The sequence below is a fragment of the Macrotis lagotis genome, chromosome 8 (assembly GCF_037893015.1).
Source record: "Macrotis lagotis isolate mMagLag1 chromosome 8, bilby.v1.9.chrom.fasta, whole genome shotgun sequence".
NCBI lineage: Eukaryota > Metazoa > Chordata > Mammalia > Peramelemorphia > Peramelidae > Macrotis > Macrotis lagotis.
The window spans coordinates 182715501-182733507 of record NC_133665.1 but is presented as its reverse complement, the minus strand read 5'-3'; the positions used below and the strand labels follow the sequence as shown (position 1 = coordinate 182733507).

The 18007-nt window shown below is 49.4% G+C and overlaps 1 protein-coding gene across 2 annotated transcripts in view; it reads left to right on the top strand.

Annotated features, from left to right (window-relative positions):
• The window catches only part of LOC141496603 (sodium channel protein type 5 subunit alpha), a 129349-nt gene that overhangs the window by 51891 nt on the left and 59451 nt on the right, over positions 1-18007 (top strand). For both annotated transcript variants that reach the window (XM_074199102.1, XM_074199103.1), the window contains exons 12-15: positions 4762-4894; positions 6338-6576; positions 14772-14945; positions 15159-15515. In XM_074199102.1, the coding sequence (XP_074055203.1) occupies positions 4762-4894; positions 6338-6576; positions 14772-14945; positions 15159-15515 (903 nt within the window). The remainder of the gene's footprint in view (positions 1-4761; positions 4895-6337; positions 6577-14771; positions 14946-15158; positions 15516-18007) is intronic.

Here is an 18007-nt window from a genome sequence, read left to right as displayed (position 1 = left end):
CCTATTCCTGAAAGGTACCCCCCCAATTACAACCCAAGGTCATGCAGCTAATGTCTCACTAACCATATCTCCTTCACATTGTCCTTGTAAAGAGGATTTCTTCCTCCTATGTGGAATTTGTTATCCATATCTCTACTAAATTTCATCTTAACAGATTCATCCCAATGCTCTAGCACAGGAATTAGCAAACCCTGACCCATGGGCCAAACAGGGCTCCCTACCTGCTGGAGAGTCATACAAACATAGGTGGAGGGCTGGCTTTGGCCCACAAGCCATAGTTGCTGACTTTTTCTCTAGGCATCTTTAGATGCCAACACTGTATTAACTCTCCTTTCTTATCTAGTGTCTTTGACTTTATCTTAGTTCTCAGGATTTAGTGTAGAACATGCTGAGCATCTCAGATCATTGATAACAATGCTAAACTCAGATCCCTGGGGCTCTCCACTGGAGACCTTCTTGCCCATTGACATCAAACCATTAACCACGCTTCTTTGAGGCGGCCCATCCAACCAGCTGTGAATCATCAGACTCTATTAATAATCATCTTTCTCCTACCTCTGCTAGGAGATACTTTAACCAAAGTTTGGCCAAAAATCTTGAGATGCTCATTCCCCTTTTCTCCTAGTTTAGTTATCTGGTTTGCTTCAGTTTCCTCCTATCTAAAATGGAGAAGGAAATGGCAAACCACTCCACTAAACTCTGCCAAGAAAACCCCAAAATGGAGTCATCAAGAGTAGAATGTGACTTAAACAGCTCCACCACTGCCACCAAGAACATGGAGAGGCTTTGCTTTCCTCTCCAGGTGTTCAGCACCCACTTCTCCTTTATAGATTGTCTACAGTCACCTCATCAGCCTCACTTTTACAGATCTGGTTCTTTTCTCTTAGTCTTATGGTACCTCACCTATCAGAGACCCCTGGACAGATCCCCCTGCCAGGTCTTTCAAGCCCCAGACTTGAGCTCATCAGGGCAGCAGATCACTCACTCTCTGTCTCCTTACTGATCTTCCTTGGGCTCTTTTTTGTTGGCATTTTCAGTCTGAAGGTCATTTCCCTTGACAGAGAAAAACAGAGTTAGACCTGGGCAGCCCTTTTGTTGGTTACCCTCATCCCATCCACTCCAAGCAAAGGTCCTATCCACTCCTTAGGCCTTCTGTTCTCTAATCCTCAGTTGTAAAATCAACTAAATTGGGAAACTAAAGAGGAAGATCAACTAAATGATTACTGAGCTCCCTTCCACTTTTTTTTTGTTTTTTGGTTTCTGCAAAGCAAAGGGGTTAAGTGGCTTGCCCAAGGCCATATAGTTAAGTAATTATTAAGTGTCTGAGGTCGGATTCAAACTCAGGTCCTCCTGACTCCAGGGCCAGTGCTCTATCCACTGCTCCAGTGAACTGCCCCACTTTTAAAAATCTAAGATGCTATGACAGTAAGATCCAATCAGCTTCTCTAAAATATATACTCCCTGATCCTGATCCCCCCGTTGTCCCAGAAGTCAGTCATTCAGATGCTTAAATATGGCAGCCATATGGTCTCCATAGTCAAGGGTTCTTAATCCAGGTATCCATGGATTCTTTGGTTTGTTTTACTATTCTGAAACTTCCTTCCAATAGAACTGATTTCCTTCACAATTATTTGGTGCCTTTTAAGCCATTATTCTGAGGAATTCATGCTGTTTTACTATGCTTGGTTTCCTATGTAGGCCTATATATTTTATTACATGCATTTTTGACTCTGGTTGTGAGGAGGAGCTTGCCAACAGCTCCATCCGATTGTTAAAGGGATGGGGCTAGGCAGGCCTTGCTGCAGACAAAGTTAAGAACCCCCAGGCAAGTCTTCTCTTCCAGTCTAAACTCCCTGGCCCCTCCCCATCTCTTGTCCTTTCCTCTGGCTTACTATTGAAGAGCCTCCTAACCATTGGACCTGGACTCGGAACATGCCATGTCCTTTACCACCCCTGTCCTGGATATGGTCTCTCTCCAGAGGCCCCCCAACATCCCATTTCACTGTTTCTTCTCTCTCTCTCTCTCTCTCTCTCTCTCTCTCTCTCTCTCTCCTCTCTCTCTCTTTTTGATAAAAGCCTGGTCCCCTGGCTAGCTCATCTTGAACTAAGAATCCATTAAAGCCTTCTGACTATGGGTTCATAGAACATTGGAGGGGGAAAGGCCCTTGGAGAGCTGACAAGCCAGCCCCCTCACTTTACAAATAAGGAGCCTGGGGCCCAGAGACCTACGGGAGGTCATACAGTGAATTCCCAGGCACATTATCCAGGCCAGCGGGTCAATTTTATCAAGATTAAGTGTAGAACATGCTGAGCATCTCTGATCAGCCGCCCAAGAGGCCTGTCTGGTCTTCTCTGAGCCTGTCGTTCTATGTGTTAGTGGCATGTCCTGCTGGGCTACCGATTGGTTGGCCTTCTGAACTTTTGGCCAAGTCATTGATAAATCGTGGCCTGGGCTGAGGATGGAGCCCTGTGGCTCTCCAGGCAGACATTGATCTGCTCACCAGCGCCCTTTGGTTCCATTTGGTTAATGGATCTCCCACAGGGTCCCCCTGACTTTTGGATCAATCCCTCTTCCTGCCCCCCATGGATGCCATTAGTTTACCAGGCACCATTGGGGGAAGACATGGGCAGACATGGAGACTGGAGGGAGGTCGGGGAAACAGAGGGGGGATCTGACTCAGCCAATGTAGACGACACATAAAATGCTTGGTGAATTTTAGTACTTTCTGTCAGTTCTGTTATTATGATTGACATTTATATTCTTCAGTGTCAGTGGAAAGATTAAGAGTTTGGGTGTCAAAAGTCCAAATCCTGACCCTGCCACTGACTGTCTTTGCAGGCTAAGGCAAATCTCAGGTAAATCTCCTTCTCTCCCACCTGGAAAATGGGGGATTGGAGGTGATGATCTTTAAGGTCCCTTCTAGGGGCAGCTAGGGGGCTTGGTGAATAAAAAGCAGGGTCTAGAGACAGGAAGACCCAAGTTCAAATCTGGCCTCAGACACTTGCTGCCTGGGTGACCCTGGGCAAGTCACTTCACCCTCTTTGCCTCAGTTTCCTCATCTATAAAATGAGCTGAAGAAAGAAATGGCAAGCCACATGGGGTCCCGCAGAGTTGGATAAGACTGAACAACAACCACAGCAAGGGTCCCTTCTAGGTCTCTCCCTGTTCTCCTCTGATGGAGGTAGCGACAGTTTTGAAGGAGGGCACTCGGCTAGGGCATCTGAGTTGACTCTGAGGGTCCAGGAAGCCAGTGGAGCTTGGACAAGCTTCAGGTCGGCGGGCAGACAGTCAACAGACTTTTATGAAATATTCACTATATGCATGATACTGTGGTAACACCGGGGATGCTGGGAAAGAGAAGTCAGTCCCTGCCCAAAGGGAACTCGTGGGGGAGACCATGTTCAAACAAACAGAGCCGAGATCAGGAGAAATAATCAATAGAGAGAAGGAGGAAATTTAGCGGGCACGGAAAATGAGGAGGACAGGTTGTCCGTGTCCAATAAACAAGGGTGGGGGCACCGGGGACCGGGCCAAGGTGAGGCAACACTGGGACAGCAGGCTGGGAAGGGAGGAGGCTCTGGGGCTGCCTTTCTGCCACCCCAGAGCCAGGGAAGGTCTCAGGGCCTTGGGGGGACAGGCAGAAGGAGCGTTCAGGTAGAGCCCTTGGGCAGAGAGGAGCTTGGAGGAGCCCCAGGAAGATGAGGGGGTCAGGAGAGCTCCCAGACAGAGGCAGGGCAGCTTAGGAGGGTCCCCAGGCCCTGACTCCTCTTGTCTGGTCTTCAGGTTTCGAGCAGACAGTCTCTATATTTGTGAGATGAATTATTCATTCCTTATGCTACTTAATATGAACTGGACACACTAGTGGCTTATCCAAATACATCCAGGCTGCCCAAGGGGGAGCAGCGGCAGGACGGGGCTCAGCTTTCAGAGCCCTGAAGCCACTGGCTTCCCAAAAGCCCCTGAGAGCCCTGGAGGGGAAAGAAGAGTGGGGTGGGGGGCAAGGAGGGGGCTGGGGGGGGCAGTGGGGCCCCAGAGAGAGGCCCCTGGCTCTGAAAAGGAAGGGAATGGCACCCCGCCTGGGTGGGGATACCTCGGGAGAAGAGAGCACACAGTCTGAAGTGAGTGTGTCTGAATGTGTGTGAACATGTATGTGTGAGCGTGTGTGTGAATGTGTGCATGGTGTGGGGGGGGTAATTCTGTGCTTAAACCACCCTTACCCATCCCCCCTCCGTTGCGTGAAGCATGCCCCAGACTTCTCCAGAGGCTGCAGACAGAGCTCGGGCCCGCAGCGGGGCGCAGGGGCCTCCCTGTGGTTCACGTCTAGGACATGCTTTGCAAACCTTTTTCCATCCAGAACCCTGACCTTCTTGACACAGGAAACTCTGGGCGTGGAAACTCCATCCCCTGATACAGATCAGCCACTCCTCTGCACTTCCCCAGCCCCCTGGGGCCTGAGCACTTCCCTGGCCTGCTCAGGGGGGCCCAGCCAGGGTCATCAGTCCAGGGGACGGTCGAGTTTCTGGACCTGTGTCTGTACAAGTAGAAGGTTCGGCGGAGTCAGTTCTGCTGGGAGACGGGAAGGCCTGAGTTTGAATCTCAAGCTGGGGGACCCACAGCAAGTGTTTCCTCTCCCTCAGTCTCAGTTTCCTCATCTATAAAATGAGGTTCTTCAGAACAGCTGCATTGCAGGGGTGGGGGGCTCCTGCTTTTTTAGGGACCTTCTGGCTCGTCCTAAGTGTCGACGCCATCCCTTTTCCCAGACTTCAGGGTCAGAAGAAGTCAGTAAGAAGCAGCTGCTGATACCCCAGCGCCTGTCCCTTGAGTACTTTGAGGAGCCACGAGAGCGCCAGAGGGCCTTGAGTGCAGTCAGCGTTATCACCAGTGCCTTGGAAGGTCAGTACGAAGGCCGGGAACCCCCCACCCACTCGGCCAGCCTTCCCTGGGCTCAGCCACAAGGCCTCTGAGACCCAAGTCCCTGGGCCCAGGTTCCGGGGACCCAGAGGTGATAATCAGATGCTCCCCGGGGGGGAGCCCCCCACCCCAGACCCTCCCTATTCACATTGGGAATGTAGTGGAAAGGCCTGGGCCTGGAGTCCCACAACCCACCTCCAACGCTTATGACCAGACGGGTCCTCAGACAGATCACTGCACCTTCCTGGGTCTCCCTCGGTCACCTCTAAAGAAGGGGCTTGGACTCAAGGAAAGGCCTCTAGGAGAGGCCATCTGGTCTAGTGGCCTCATTTTGCAGAGGATGATGAAGAGCCCCTGAAAGGGTCAGGGACTTGCCCAACTGAGAAGAGGCAGAGATGGCTCAGCTCTGGGTTCCGAGTCCATCACATCCTCACCAAGTCTAGGCATGTCCCTCAACCTCCCCTGGTGACCATGAGGAGAAGGGACTTGTGGGTTCCCTAAGATCAAGAAACTAAAGTCATAAGAGACCTTTGAGTTCATCTAGTCTAAGTCCTAACCCCTCATTTTTACATGTGAGGAAACTGAGGCCCAGAGAGTTCCCCAGAATCATGGAGCTCCTAAGTGAAGGCAACAGAAGTTGAATTCAGGTTCTGCGGCTTTAGGTTCAATGCCCTCTCTCCAATTACAGCTGAGTAGCGGCAGCCGTGTAGACACCACAAGTCAGGTCATAGGAGTGGGAGAGGTGGCCAGTCTAGACAGTGGTGATTCAGTGATGGAAATAGCAGGAGTTGATGTTTAGATTTCAAGCTTTACCAAGCTTTAGGTATCTACTGTTACAATACCCTTTGGAGGTGGGGGCTCCCAGGCTTTCCAGATGAGGAGACTGAGGCCCAGGGAAGCTTGCCCAAGATTCCAAAGTCATTTCTGGACCAGGGGCCTAACAGAGTTTATCCACCTGAGAAGTGCTAGCCATGCCTCTTGCCTTGCAGAACCTTGGGCAGGTGGATTCTCTTTCCTAGGCCTCAGTTTCCTCATCTGTAAAAGGGAAGGAGTTAAACTAGATGACCTTCCAGGTCCTTAGGACCTTTGGGCATTTCTGAACTAGATAATGTGAGTGGTGTAGATGGGGCAGCTTGAGGAACAAGAAGAGCATTGCATAGCTCTAGTCAGAGAAGCAGAATGAAAGAGCAGAAAGAGCCTGGAACTGGGGAGTCCTAAGGCCCCTACTCAATCCCAGTCACTCACCCTCTCTGGGTCTCAGTTTCCTCCCTATCCAGTGTTGGAGTTGGACTAAGTGAATTCTAAGCATGGCCTTTCCAAGTCTACCCTCTTGTTTCCATCCTTCCATCTACTTCCCTGCTCTCTGGGGGGCTCATGCATGGGGGGAGCTAAGACACCCCCCCATGGCCAAGTTCTTCTCCCCAGAGCTGGAGGAATCCCACCGGAAGTGTCCCCCCTGTTGGAACCGCTTTGCTCAGAATTATCTGATCTGGGAGTGCTGCCCGCTGTGGTTGACCATCAAGAAGAATGTCAAGTTTGTCGTCATGGACCCTTTCACCGACCTCACCATCACCATCTGCATCGTACTCAACACCCTCTTCATGGCACTTGAGCATTATAACATGACCCCTGATTTCGAGGAGATGCTGCAGGTTGGCAACCTGGTAAGAGATGGGGTTCCAGTGGCATGGGCATGGCCATCCTGGATGGGGGGAAGATGTGGGTTCACCTTCAGGGACCCCCTTAAAGCCCTTAGGACAGCCAAGCGGCATGGGGCAAAGAGCTCTAGATTTGGAGACCATCAGTTGGGCAGTAGGAGGAACTCTGGGCCCAGAATCAGAAAGACTTGAGTTCAAATCTAGCTTTAGATATTTACTGGCTATATGACCCTGGACCTCAGTGTCCTTCTCTGTAAAATGAGGACTCAGGATTTGATGGCCTTTGTTCCTTTCTCCCTCTAAAGCCATGACCCTATGATCCCACAAGTGTACAGAGAGTTTCCCTCATTGTGCTTGGCACCAGAGGGCAGAAGAAGGAGCTAGAGAGGGCGGTACAGAGAGGGAGATTTGGGCCTAATGTTGAGAAAAACCTTGCTAGCCCTTCCAGCTACCCCAGAGTGGGAGAGCTCTTCCCACTTGGGACTCTCTAAGCCTTACAAGATGATGGCGAGGATGCCTTTTTGGACCCTAGAGGCTGGCAAGGTTCCTTCCAATTCTAACATACAATGCCTTTAGCCTAGTAGATACTTCATAAATGTTGATTGATTGGAGAGCCCTGGTCTGAAGGGAGAGGCCAGTGCTGCCCTGCATGGGGTTCCAGCTTCATGGGAAACCCCAGGAGGCTTCCAGTCTCCATAGAAAGACTTGGCTAGTCTTGTGGGGAATCCCTCTGGGGACACACTACTCCAAGTCATTTCCAAGATGAGCAAGTAGATTATATTTCATATAAAGAGACCTAAATTCCACCAAGCTTCTCCCAGAGGGACCTACCTAAGCAGACAGAGAGGCATATGAGATGGCCCCTTCCATCTTGAAGACTCTATTGTCCTCCAAGTTGGTATTTCTGTGAGAAAAGGAAATAAGGGGCAGTCAGAAAAAGGAGGGACTGGTTAAGAAAGGCTGCGGGGTGGAGGAGAACGTTAAATCTTACTTTGATTAGTCTTGTTTTGGCACCACATCCATTTTGTAATGGATCCTTCTGTCTTCCCCAACCAGCAAGCCATCCCTCTTAGCAAAAGTTGGAAAAGCAAGAAAAAAATTCTTCAGTCAAACCAACAGGCCCACCCCCCACCACTGTATACAGTATTCCCCATCTGTAGTCCCCCACTTCTATGGCAAAAGGAGGGAGGCTCAACCTCTCATCTCTTCTCTGAATCTAATCTTGGTCATTATAATTTCACAGCATTCTAGTGCTGGGTTTTAAAGGAAGGGAATGGGTTTGGGGGAAGTGGCATTTGGAACAGGGGCAGGTAGTCCTAATGGGGAAGGATGACTTCTGGAAAGACCCAGAGGGCTCACGATAGAGCAGAAGGTCTTTACAGGAAACTCATAAAAGATGACATTGGTAAAGTAATAGGGAAAAGAAGAAGAGTAATTCATGAATGAATCAGCTTTGGGAGTCACAGGATCATGAATTTAGAGGCAAAAATGGATCTTTGAGGCCATTAAACATAACCCTCTTATTTTACAGATAAAGAAACTGAGCCACAGAAAAGCTAAATGACTTGCTTAGGGTCCCATAGCTGGTAATTCAGAATTTGAACTCACATCTTCCTAAATTGAGGTTCAGTACTCTACTCACATTTCAGTGATGCCCCTCTAAGGGAACAAGTCACCAGGTTCTAATCCCAGATGAATTGTGATGCATTGTAGGGCCTTGGGCAAATCATGACCTCTCTGGTCACAAGATTTCTCCCCCTTCAAAACAATTCTTTCCTGCCCTTGGGCATCATTCTTTGAGTGATATAGAGAGACCGTTTCTAGTTCAGGCCTCCTTGGAAACTGGGAACAAGTCAAGGTGTGCAAGGTCTCTGCAAGGATTTCATTATTTTGCAGAAGTAAAACATGGCAGGGGTCCTCTGAGGATCAGCATCTGAGTGGGCTCCACCAGATCCTCATAACACATGTTCTACCTGCAGCCTCAGGCTGGATATTCCCAGCATCCTGCAGCCTCTAAAAATAGCAGGTTCCCTACCATCTGACAGGTCTCTCATGCTGAAGGGTTTACCTTCCTGAAGCAATTTAGTGCTTGGCAAAGCCATTGACTCTGTGCCAAGCTTTGCCCTGGCATCATTCTGAAGCTGTCACTGAAATGATCCTGTTTCTGGGGGATTTGCATGTCTTCTCTTTGCCCCTCAAAGGGAAGACAGTAACAACAACCAAAATAAAAAACTCACGAGAGTCTGTAGGAGATTTTCAAAGCAAGAGAACATGGTAGTTGTTCTGTGGGGTGGTTCTAGTGGAATGCCATTGGGCTATGGTTGTATTGAGACTGGGTGGTAACAGGATGGAGTTAAGGTATCTTACAGTCATGGCTGTGTTGGGTCATAGTTGGGGCTACAATTGTCTCGCTGTCCTATGTGTGACTGTATTTATGTTGTGCTTTACTGGGGTTGCTATTGGGGCAGGCTGTTGGCATATGGCTGAACTTTGCTGCAATGGAGTTGGGTTATATTGAGTTCCATTTCTGTTGCTTTGGTATGGGATTGGGTTGTGATTGTGTTACCATTAGACAGACTGTTACATTATGATTGGGTGATCACAGGTTATGATTAAGTTCTTGCTGAATTGGGTTGGTAGGGGACTGGGTTGTCTTGTTGCATGTCTTTGAACTCCATTAGAGTGTTGAGCTATAGACATAGTTGTGTTGTGTTGGGAGACCAGGGGCTCCCCAATCAATGGACATTTATGAAGTATCTACTAGGCCAAAGGCATTGAATGTTAGAATTGGAAGGAACCTTGCCAGCCTCTAGGGTGCAAAAAGGAATCCTTGCCATCATCTTATAAGGCTTAGAGAGTCCCAAGTGGGAAGAGCTCTCCAACTCTGGGGTAGCCGGAAGGCTGGGATGGATTGCAATACAGTCGGTTTTGGTAGATTGCATTTGGGTTATGTTGGTATGTGACTCAGTTATATTTTAATTGTAAGTGGCATGTAGTTGGGCTTTGAATTGTGATTGGACTGTAATATTATATCAGAATCTGATTGGTTTGCTAACTGCCAATAATTGCTGGCATTTATTATGCTTTAAGTTTTTCAAAACACTTTACAGGAGAACTCATTTGATCTCTTCAGTGGTAAATATGTTGGCATTCGATTAGAATTTGTTGCAATGTGGTTGAGTTATAGTTGGTCTGGGTTGGGGTAAGATTGGATTACATTAGGATTGAATTAGGATGGGTTGAGTTGCATTGGCATCATTGGATTATGGGAGTTATGAGTGAATTGTACCTTTCTCATTCTCATGCTCTGAGGTGGCTGTTCATTTGAAACCACAGGTCAAGGGTTTGGCAAGGAGTAAACCAAATGGAATCAAACAAGGACCAAAATGGCTTGGAAATACTTTAGGCAAAGCGTCTTCTAAGTCAGGAAAGTCCATGAACTGTGCCTAAGCAAATCAAATTTAATAAGAATAAATGTAAAGTTTTACCTTTGGGATTAAAAAATCAAGTTTCCAAAGGTGGGGGCAGGGGTATGGCAGCTAGACAATAGTCGATATGAAAAAGATAATGACGAGCTTTATAAGAGCCAGCTGTGTGATGTGGCAGCCAAAATAACTAGGGCCAGTCTGGGTACCTTTTGTCTTCAGCCTCTTGTAGAACATGGCATCTGAGACATTATGTCCAAAACAAGAGAGATTGAAGCTCTACCATTCCATGTCCTGCTCAGAGGACATTTGGAGGATTGTGGACAGACCTGGGCACCATGTTTCAGGAAAGATGTTGACAAGATCAAAAATGTACAGAAAAGGATGAGGTGGATAGTGAGGAGCTCTGAGGCGATGCCATGCAATGATTGTGTAGGCCAGGGAACAGAAATCATTTTTGTCCCAAACTGTCCCCTCTTCTGAACATCCTTATTACTGTCAATGACTCTACCCTCCTCCCAGTCACCAGGAGTATAGACTTCATCCTTGAGTCCTCACTCTCTAGTGCCCCATCTGCTTTTTTCACAAAAATGCTCTCCAAAATGCCCCCTTCTCTCCTCCGGCACTGGCTATAACCTAGTGCAGACCCTCATCATCTCAAACCTGGACTATTACAATAGCCTGCTTGGTGGGGGGAAGGGTAGGAGGAAGACCGTCTGCCTGCCCCAACTCTCTCTCCCTCCAATATATCCTCCATTCAACCAACAAAGCGATCTTCTTAAAGCCCAGGTGCAATCCTATCACCACCCCTGCTCAATAAACTCCGGTGGCTCCCTCTGACCTCCAGGAACAAATATTCAATCCTCCTTTGTGCCCCAGCCACTCCCTTCCCAGGTTTCTCACACTCTTCTCCCCAGCCACACTGGCTTTCTCGTTGTTCCTTGCCGTTAACACCCCTGCTCTTTTACTGGCCATCTCCTATTTCTAGAATGTTCTTCCTTCTCGCCCTTACTTTCTTTTCCTGGCCTCCTTCAAAGCTCAGTCCAAATCCTACCATCGGCAAGAGACCTTTCCCTGTGCTACTGACGGTTTCTTTCTGAGACTGTCCACCATTTCCACTGTCTCCTTCATATACCTCCAGTTATTTGCATATTTTCTCTTCCTCTAGGGTGGGAACCCCTTGTAGACAAAGATTGCTTTCACATTTTCTTTACCTCCCCAGTGCTTCACATAGGGCAATTAGATTGCACAATGAGTAGGGTGCCAGCCCTGAGGTGAGGAGGAGTTCAAATCCAGTCTCAGACACTTACTAGTTGTATGACCCTGGACAAGTCCCTGATGGCCTCACATCCGTGGAGGTGGCACAGGGCCTTGTTCATCCATACCTGGCCATTGAACCCAGATTGTTCCAGAGGAGAAATTGAGGCTGGTGACTTAGTCCAGTACCCCTTCACTCAAATCCAATTTACATGCATGTAGATGGCCTCCATCAGATAGCATCCTTTATATGCATTAAACAGCATCTCCCCACTATCAACATGTCCCAAGGTTTCTGCATTCTGACCTGCTCACCCAGGAGCAGCCCAGGGCTCTGGGGCCCAGGTCCTTCCAAGCAATTGCTTGGGTCTCCAAAGGCTCAGTAGCCCATCAGTCCATGAACCTGGGCCAAAGGGCTCAGCCCTACCTCTTCTTGCCTCCATTTTGAGGGGGAGAGCAAGAAGAGGAGACCCAGATCCTGTCTTAGGGAAGCTCTCAATCCAATTGGATAGACAAGACTCTTCTATATGGAGCAAACAGGGAACAACCTAGGAAGGGTGTGATGGTCAGAGAAAGGGGCTGAGTCTTGAAAGATCAGGACAATTTGGATGAGCATGTAGGAATAAAGGGAGGCTTTGGAGGTGAGAGATTCACCATGAGAATGATGGGGCATGAATTTGGTGGGATGGGAGGAAGGAGGGAGGACCCAGCCTGGTGGATGTTCCTGCCTCATCTCACAGGGAGTTCAGGGCCACCCCTGCTGGTTCAAACGAGGTCACTTCCTCTGCCCCCTCCTCCCAGCAGCATGGGCCCAGATAATTGGGAATCAGCTGGTCCGATGATATGCCGACTCTCCAGTCACTGGCATTCCCTGGGGAGCAGGGGTGTCCTTAGCCCAGTGCTGAGCCTCAGTGAAGGAGGCCTTATGGGTTGATGGCCTCACTGAGACTTCCTCCCCCGACTCCCCCTACCGTGGAGTCCCCAGTCAGAGCTGCCAGATGCCCTCAATCTGTCCTCCAAGGCTCAGACAGAACTGGGTTATAGAATCCTTGAAACCCACCCTGTTTTGTCTTTATTCTTGGTGACTGCTGGGCTCTCTGTGATGCATTCCCAACAGCCTTTGCAGCTGCAGAGCCTCCTCCAGATTTCGCCCTCCTTTGATAGCCCAGACTCTTTCTCTTCTGGCTTCGGGGTCTGCCCAGGTCTTTAGGGACTATCCAATCCAACCTTTTAGACATTTATGGGCCCCCTATGATGGGCCCAGGACTATGTTAGGGATGGGGATTCAGAGAGGAACAGACCAGGAGGAAAACCTGCTCTAAGGGATGTAAGGGACCATTATGGCCAAGCCCAGGTAGAGGTGAGAAAGACACCCCCCCAGACTTAACAGTCCCTGTCCTCAGGGGCTTAACAACACACCAGAAGTGATGATATGTGTGAAAGTGAGTAATTACTGCGAGGTACAGGAAGGGACTCATTGCCAGAGAAGGCGGTTAGACAGGGCTTTGAAGGAAGTCAGGTAGAAGCAAGAAGCATATGACTTGTATGGAGGGGGCTCCTCATGCAAAGGCATGGTGGTGGGAAAGGGGGTACGCTGTGGAGGTGGCACAGGGCCTTTTTCAGGAAGGGTCCAAGCAAGGAGGTGTAGCTTCTGGCCCACAAGGACTTCCCTAGAGCCAAAGGTTTGGGAGACAGAAGGGGAGCCGTCATAATTGCATAACCGCCTTGGATAATGGGGCCAGAAAGGGAGACTCCTGGCCAGGAAGAGACTGAGATTGTTTATTCTGCAAAAATGGATATTACCTTCACAAGAGAGTTCAGTCACACAGAGTGACAGCTGGGGCCGGGGGCTAAGGGAGCTCCACTCGGCTAGCACGCACCCTCCGGCAGCTTCCCGGTTATTAATGATTAGTTTTTTATTGCTCTGACAGATAATAATCCTCCTACACATCTGTGCACTTCATTCTCAAGCTTTCCTTCCATTTGCTTCAGCCTCGGAGGCTTTGTCAGTTCTTGGGGGGTGGGGAGGGTCTCCCTCTCAACTCTCCTCCCCTGCAGACTCCTGTTTCTCTCTAACTCAGGGCTCAACAGTCACTCTGATGGGGAGCCCCCTGACCACAGCCACTCACTCTGATGCCTTTCAGAAGTGGGATGTCCCTACGCTGGTTTCCCTTTGCCCTCAGCAGCTGGGCTCAGGATGAATGGGCAGAGGGAGGGTTGTAGTTTTGGGCCTGGAAGGGGTCTCCAAGGTGACTCAGTGGAGGCAGGCTCAGAAAACCTGCATTTAGACCCATGTTTTGCCAGGTACTAACCCTGGGGTCTATACCTGTCAGTCCCTTTGCCTGTAGCTCAGGCTCCTCCCCTGTAAAATAGGGGCATTGGATGAGATGGCCTTGGAGGGGACAGAAGAAAGGGAAGAAGTTTATTGGATTTGGCATCAAGTCCTCCTCCCCCCACTTAGTGTGACCTTAGACAAGTCACAGTCTCTAGTCCAAATGAAAAGGTTGAGCATTCATCCTCTGATCTCTGAAGCTTTCTCCACTAAATCATGGCTAAAAATCAACAATCTAGTCCAATCCTTTTGTTTGTTGAGGCCAGAAGAGGCGCAGGTCCTGAGGATCATTAGATGTCTAGGGCCACCTTGGACAGCATCCTCTCCCCCACCTCCCCAGTCTACAGAAGAGCAGAGATGGGCAATGGGGCCTCTGCCACGCAAAGACTGACAACATGACCCCCATACCCAGAAGGATCTACCTCATCACCTCTACCCCTCTGACATCCTGGAGGACCCAGTCCAAGGGTCATCTTGGAAAAAGGCTCTCTGTCCCCCCTGCCATTCCCTCCACCATCATTAAATTACTTTGTGTAGACACTAAACATATGATTTTATTAGTGTAGGGGGAAATAATTAATAATGATGATGATAATAATAAACAACTGGAATTTATTTGGTGTTTTTTAGGTTTGTAAAGTGCTCTACAAACAGCGCATTTGCTCCTCCCAGAAATTCTGAGATAGGGGTTGTCACCATCACTATTTTACAAACAAGAAACTGAGGCAGGCAGGGGTTAAGGATCACAAAGCCAGTGTCCTAGATGGGTCATCTGAAATCAACTTTCTTCTACACTTCCTGCCTCTCGAACTCGTTATATAGTTTGAATTTATTTATCTGTGTACATATTTCCATATTGTCCCAGTCAATGGAATGTAAGCTCCCCACCAGTGCCTGGCTCTTAGAAGGTCCCCAGTAGATGGCTGTTGAGTTGAATTGAATTGATGGAGCAGCTGGGGAGGGACCAGGGTCTGGTCCCTTGGCCCCCAGTTTTATCTTCAACTTTCTTTTTTGCCAGTCTGGGCAAGTGTCCCCCTTCTTTGTCTCAATCCCAGTGGCTGCCGGGAGGACTGGGCCAGACAAGATGGGTAATGAAGAGATGGGTGGAAGTCACCCTTTGGGCAGTGGGCAGTGTGCTCCCCTCACTGGAGCCCTGGAGGTCACCTGGCCCCTCTCTCCCTCCCCAGGTGTTCACCGGCATCTTCACAGCAGAAATGACCTTCAAGATCATTGCCCTGGACCCCTACTACTACTTCCAACAGGGCTGGAACATCTTTGACAGCATCATCGTCATCCTGAGCCTCATGGAGCTGGGCCTGTCACGCATGGGGAACCTATCAGTGCTGCGCTCCTTCCGACTGGTAAGACCCCCACTCCCTTGGATTTCCCTGTCCTCTGTGGAGTCCTCCAAACTAGGGTCAGAGGCAAGATCCGGGTTCAAATCCCAACTGTGCCTCTTGCTACCTGTAGGAATTGGGGCCCATTACTTCCTCCTCTGGGCCTCTTCCAAGTGAAGGGGATGGACTTGATGGTTCCAGATCCAGAATCCTGTCTTTTCCACCTTCTGTTCCCAGCTGAGGGTCTTCAAACTGGCCAAGTCCTGGCCCACCCTGAACACTCTCATCAAGATCATTGGCAACTCAGTGGGAGCTCTGGGCAACCTGACTCTGGTGCTAGCCATCATCGTCTTCATCTTTGCCGTGGTGGGCATGCAGCTATTTGGGAAGAACTACTCAGAAGAGAGGCACCGCATCACCAGCTCGGGTCTGCTGCCCCGTTGGCACATGATGGACTTCTTCCATGCCTTCCTCATCATCTTCCGCATTCTCTGCGGGGAGTGGATAGAGACCATGTGGGACTGCATGGAGGTGTCTGGCCAGTCCCTGTGCCTCCTCGTCTTCCTCCTTGTGATGGTCATCGGCAACCTGGTGGTGAGTGCATCATCGTCATCGGTCGCTTCCCCCTCCCAGGTTGATGACTTGTGGCAAGCCCTGGAGGGCAGGATGGGTAACATGGATTGGGCAGATACTAGGGGAGATACCATGGAGAAGAAGAAAAAGTCCCCACCCCAAAAGACAAGTTAGTCTAAGGAAGACTCCAGAAAGGGAGGATCCACAGATCGGGTGGGAAGGGAAAGGCCAAGGCCAGTAGAGAGGAGGAAGAGAAGGAAGTTCCATCTCCACAAAATTGTTAGAATGCAAAGTGGGGAGTGTTTTATTGCTATATTTGTAGCACTAGCATCCACATGGTACTGGACTCCTAGACAAGGAGGCCAGATGACTTGGTGGCTAGAGAAATGGACTTGGATGCAGGGAGACCTGGGTTCAAATCTCCCTGCTGATTTTAGCAGCATCACCATGAGTCAGTCATAAAGCTTCCCGGGGCCTCAGTTTCCTCATCTGTAAAGTGGTGGAGTTGAACTAGAGACCTCAGAAACCCTTGCCAACTCTAGAGTTATGAGTGTGGCGGAGCGTGAGTGTGAGAGTGGATGTGTATGACAGTGAGTATATGTGTAAGTGTGTGTGTGTATGTGTGTGTGTGTATTGTGAGGGAGAGTGTGTGTGAGTGTGTGAGTGTGTTGTGAGTGTGTGTACATGGATGTGTACACTGTTCCACAATGGGATTTCAGGCCCTGGATAGGATTGGAGAGAGAGTCCAGCCTGGCCACTGTCTCTGACTGACTTTGACCAAGCCCTTTGGCCCTTCCTGGGCTGTTTTTAACCTCTTTAAAATGAGAGAGTCAAGGCAAAAGAGATGAGGAAATGGACCTCCTTCCCTTCTTTAGAAAAGTGGGGGCCTGCGGACACAGAATGCTACATACGCTGTCCTACATGGTCACTGGGACGATGCCTAATGGTTTTCTTTGTCACCATCTCTGGATGGTGGAAGCTGAGCCAGCTCCACAGATGACTGGTGCACACCAAAAGGCCTCCGCAGACAGGGAGTGGGTGGGATTGGATCTACTTTAGCCCCTTCCAGCTCCAGTATTGCACGAATGATTTTATGAATGGAGGGCCCATACCTAATGCTAACAGGCTTGGAGACCTCCTCCGGGGTCTGAGAACAAAAGGCAACAATTATCTGTCTGCATGGAGACTGTGGGAGGATGTCGGGGGATCGCCAGGGAGTGTGGGGGCTGCTGGCAGAGTGGAGGATTGTGCAGAATCTTCCACCGTGGCGTCTCTAGCGTGTTATAGACAACATCTCCCCCGCCATTCTGGGAGCAGGGAAAGGATGGCTTCTGAGAAAGACAATCAGAGCTCCCTGGAGTTAGAGGATGAGTGGATAGAGCCCTAGGCTGGAGTCAGAGGGCCTAGGGTTCAAATCTCATCTCACTTAGGAGCTGTGGGACCCGGGCAAGTCAACCTCAATCTGCCTCAGTTCCCTCTTCTGCCTTGATGGGACAGGTGGCCTAGACTAAGTGGATCTTGAGCCAAGCATTGCAGGATGAAGAACATTTGTGTTTAGGAAGGCAGGAGGAAGGCAACCCCCAGGAAGAGGAAAAAGTCTGTGTCTGAGACCCTGGGCAGGGGATGCTTATAAGAAAATCGGGTTGGCCCTGAAAATGGAGAACCTCATCTTTCGTGTCTAGACCTTGGGCCAACAGTCGCTGATCCACAGGACTGGAGATGAAAAGTTTGGGGGAGCTAGCTTGGGTGAAGTCAAATCAACATCTCAAGCCAATGGGCCTAGCGCCTCTGTTTGGAGCTATCCATTGATGGAAACTCCCCCTTCTACTTCTAGACAGCCAAGAGCGTCAGGCATTTGCCATCGCACCTGGTTCTTTCATCTAGCGTCAGATTGAGCCAGTCCCATGGCTCTTCCCTGGGCCAACCCTGCAGGGACCTAGAGATAACGCTCGTCCCCCTCCCCAACCATCTCCACCTTTTCTTTTCTGTTCTATCTGCTTCTTTTCATTGGTGGTTTCCATTCTCCAGGCATGGTCCCAAACATCAATGTACTCCCTAAAATGCCAGTCCCCAAAGGGCAGACTGTCCTCCAAATGAGATCCGAGTCCAGTGGGCCAATCCCCTTCTTCTGGCCGCTGGTTTCTACTGAGGCAGCCAACAAGTGGATACCAAGCCACTCTTAGAATCTTAGAATCAGGATCTTGGATCCGGCAGAGTTGGTAGAGACCCTCAATTTGCAGCTCACATGAAAGTCCATGTCCATCCCATCTGGTACTAGAGCAGGTGATTTTTTTTTTATTTGAAGGTGTTCTTGACTATTGACTCTATTCCATTGTGTCTTTTTGATGAGACGAATTGTTCCAGCCCATCTGGGATATATCAGATCCCACTTTGTCATCTACTGTAATAAGTTGTCCGCCATGACCTATCTTCATTCACATCCACACACTTGACCAGCATGTCTTCATCCAAGTCATGAACACAACTAAGGATAGAACCCTAGGGTCCTCCCG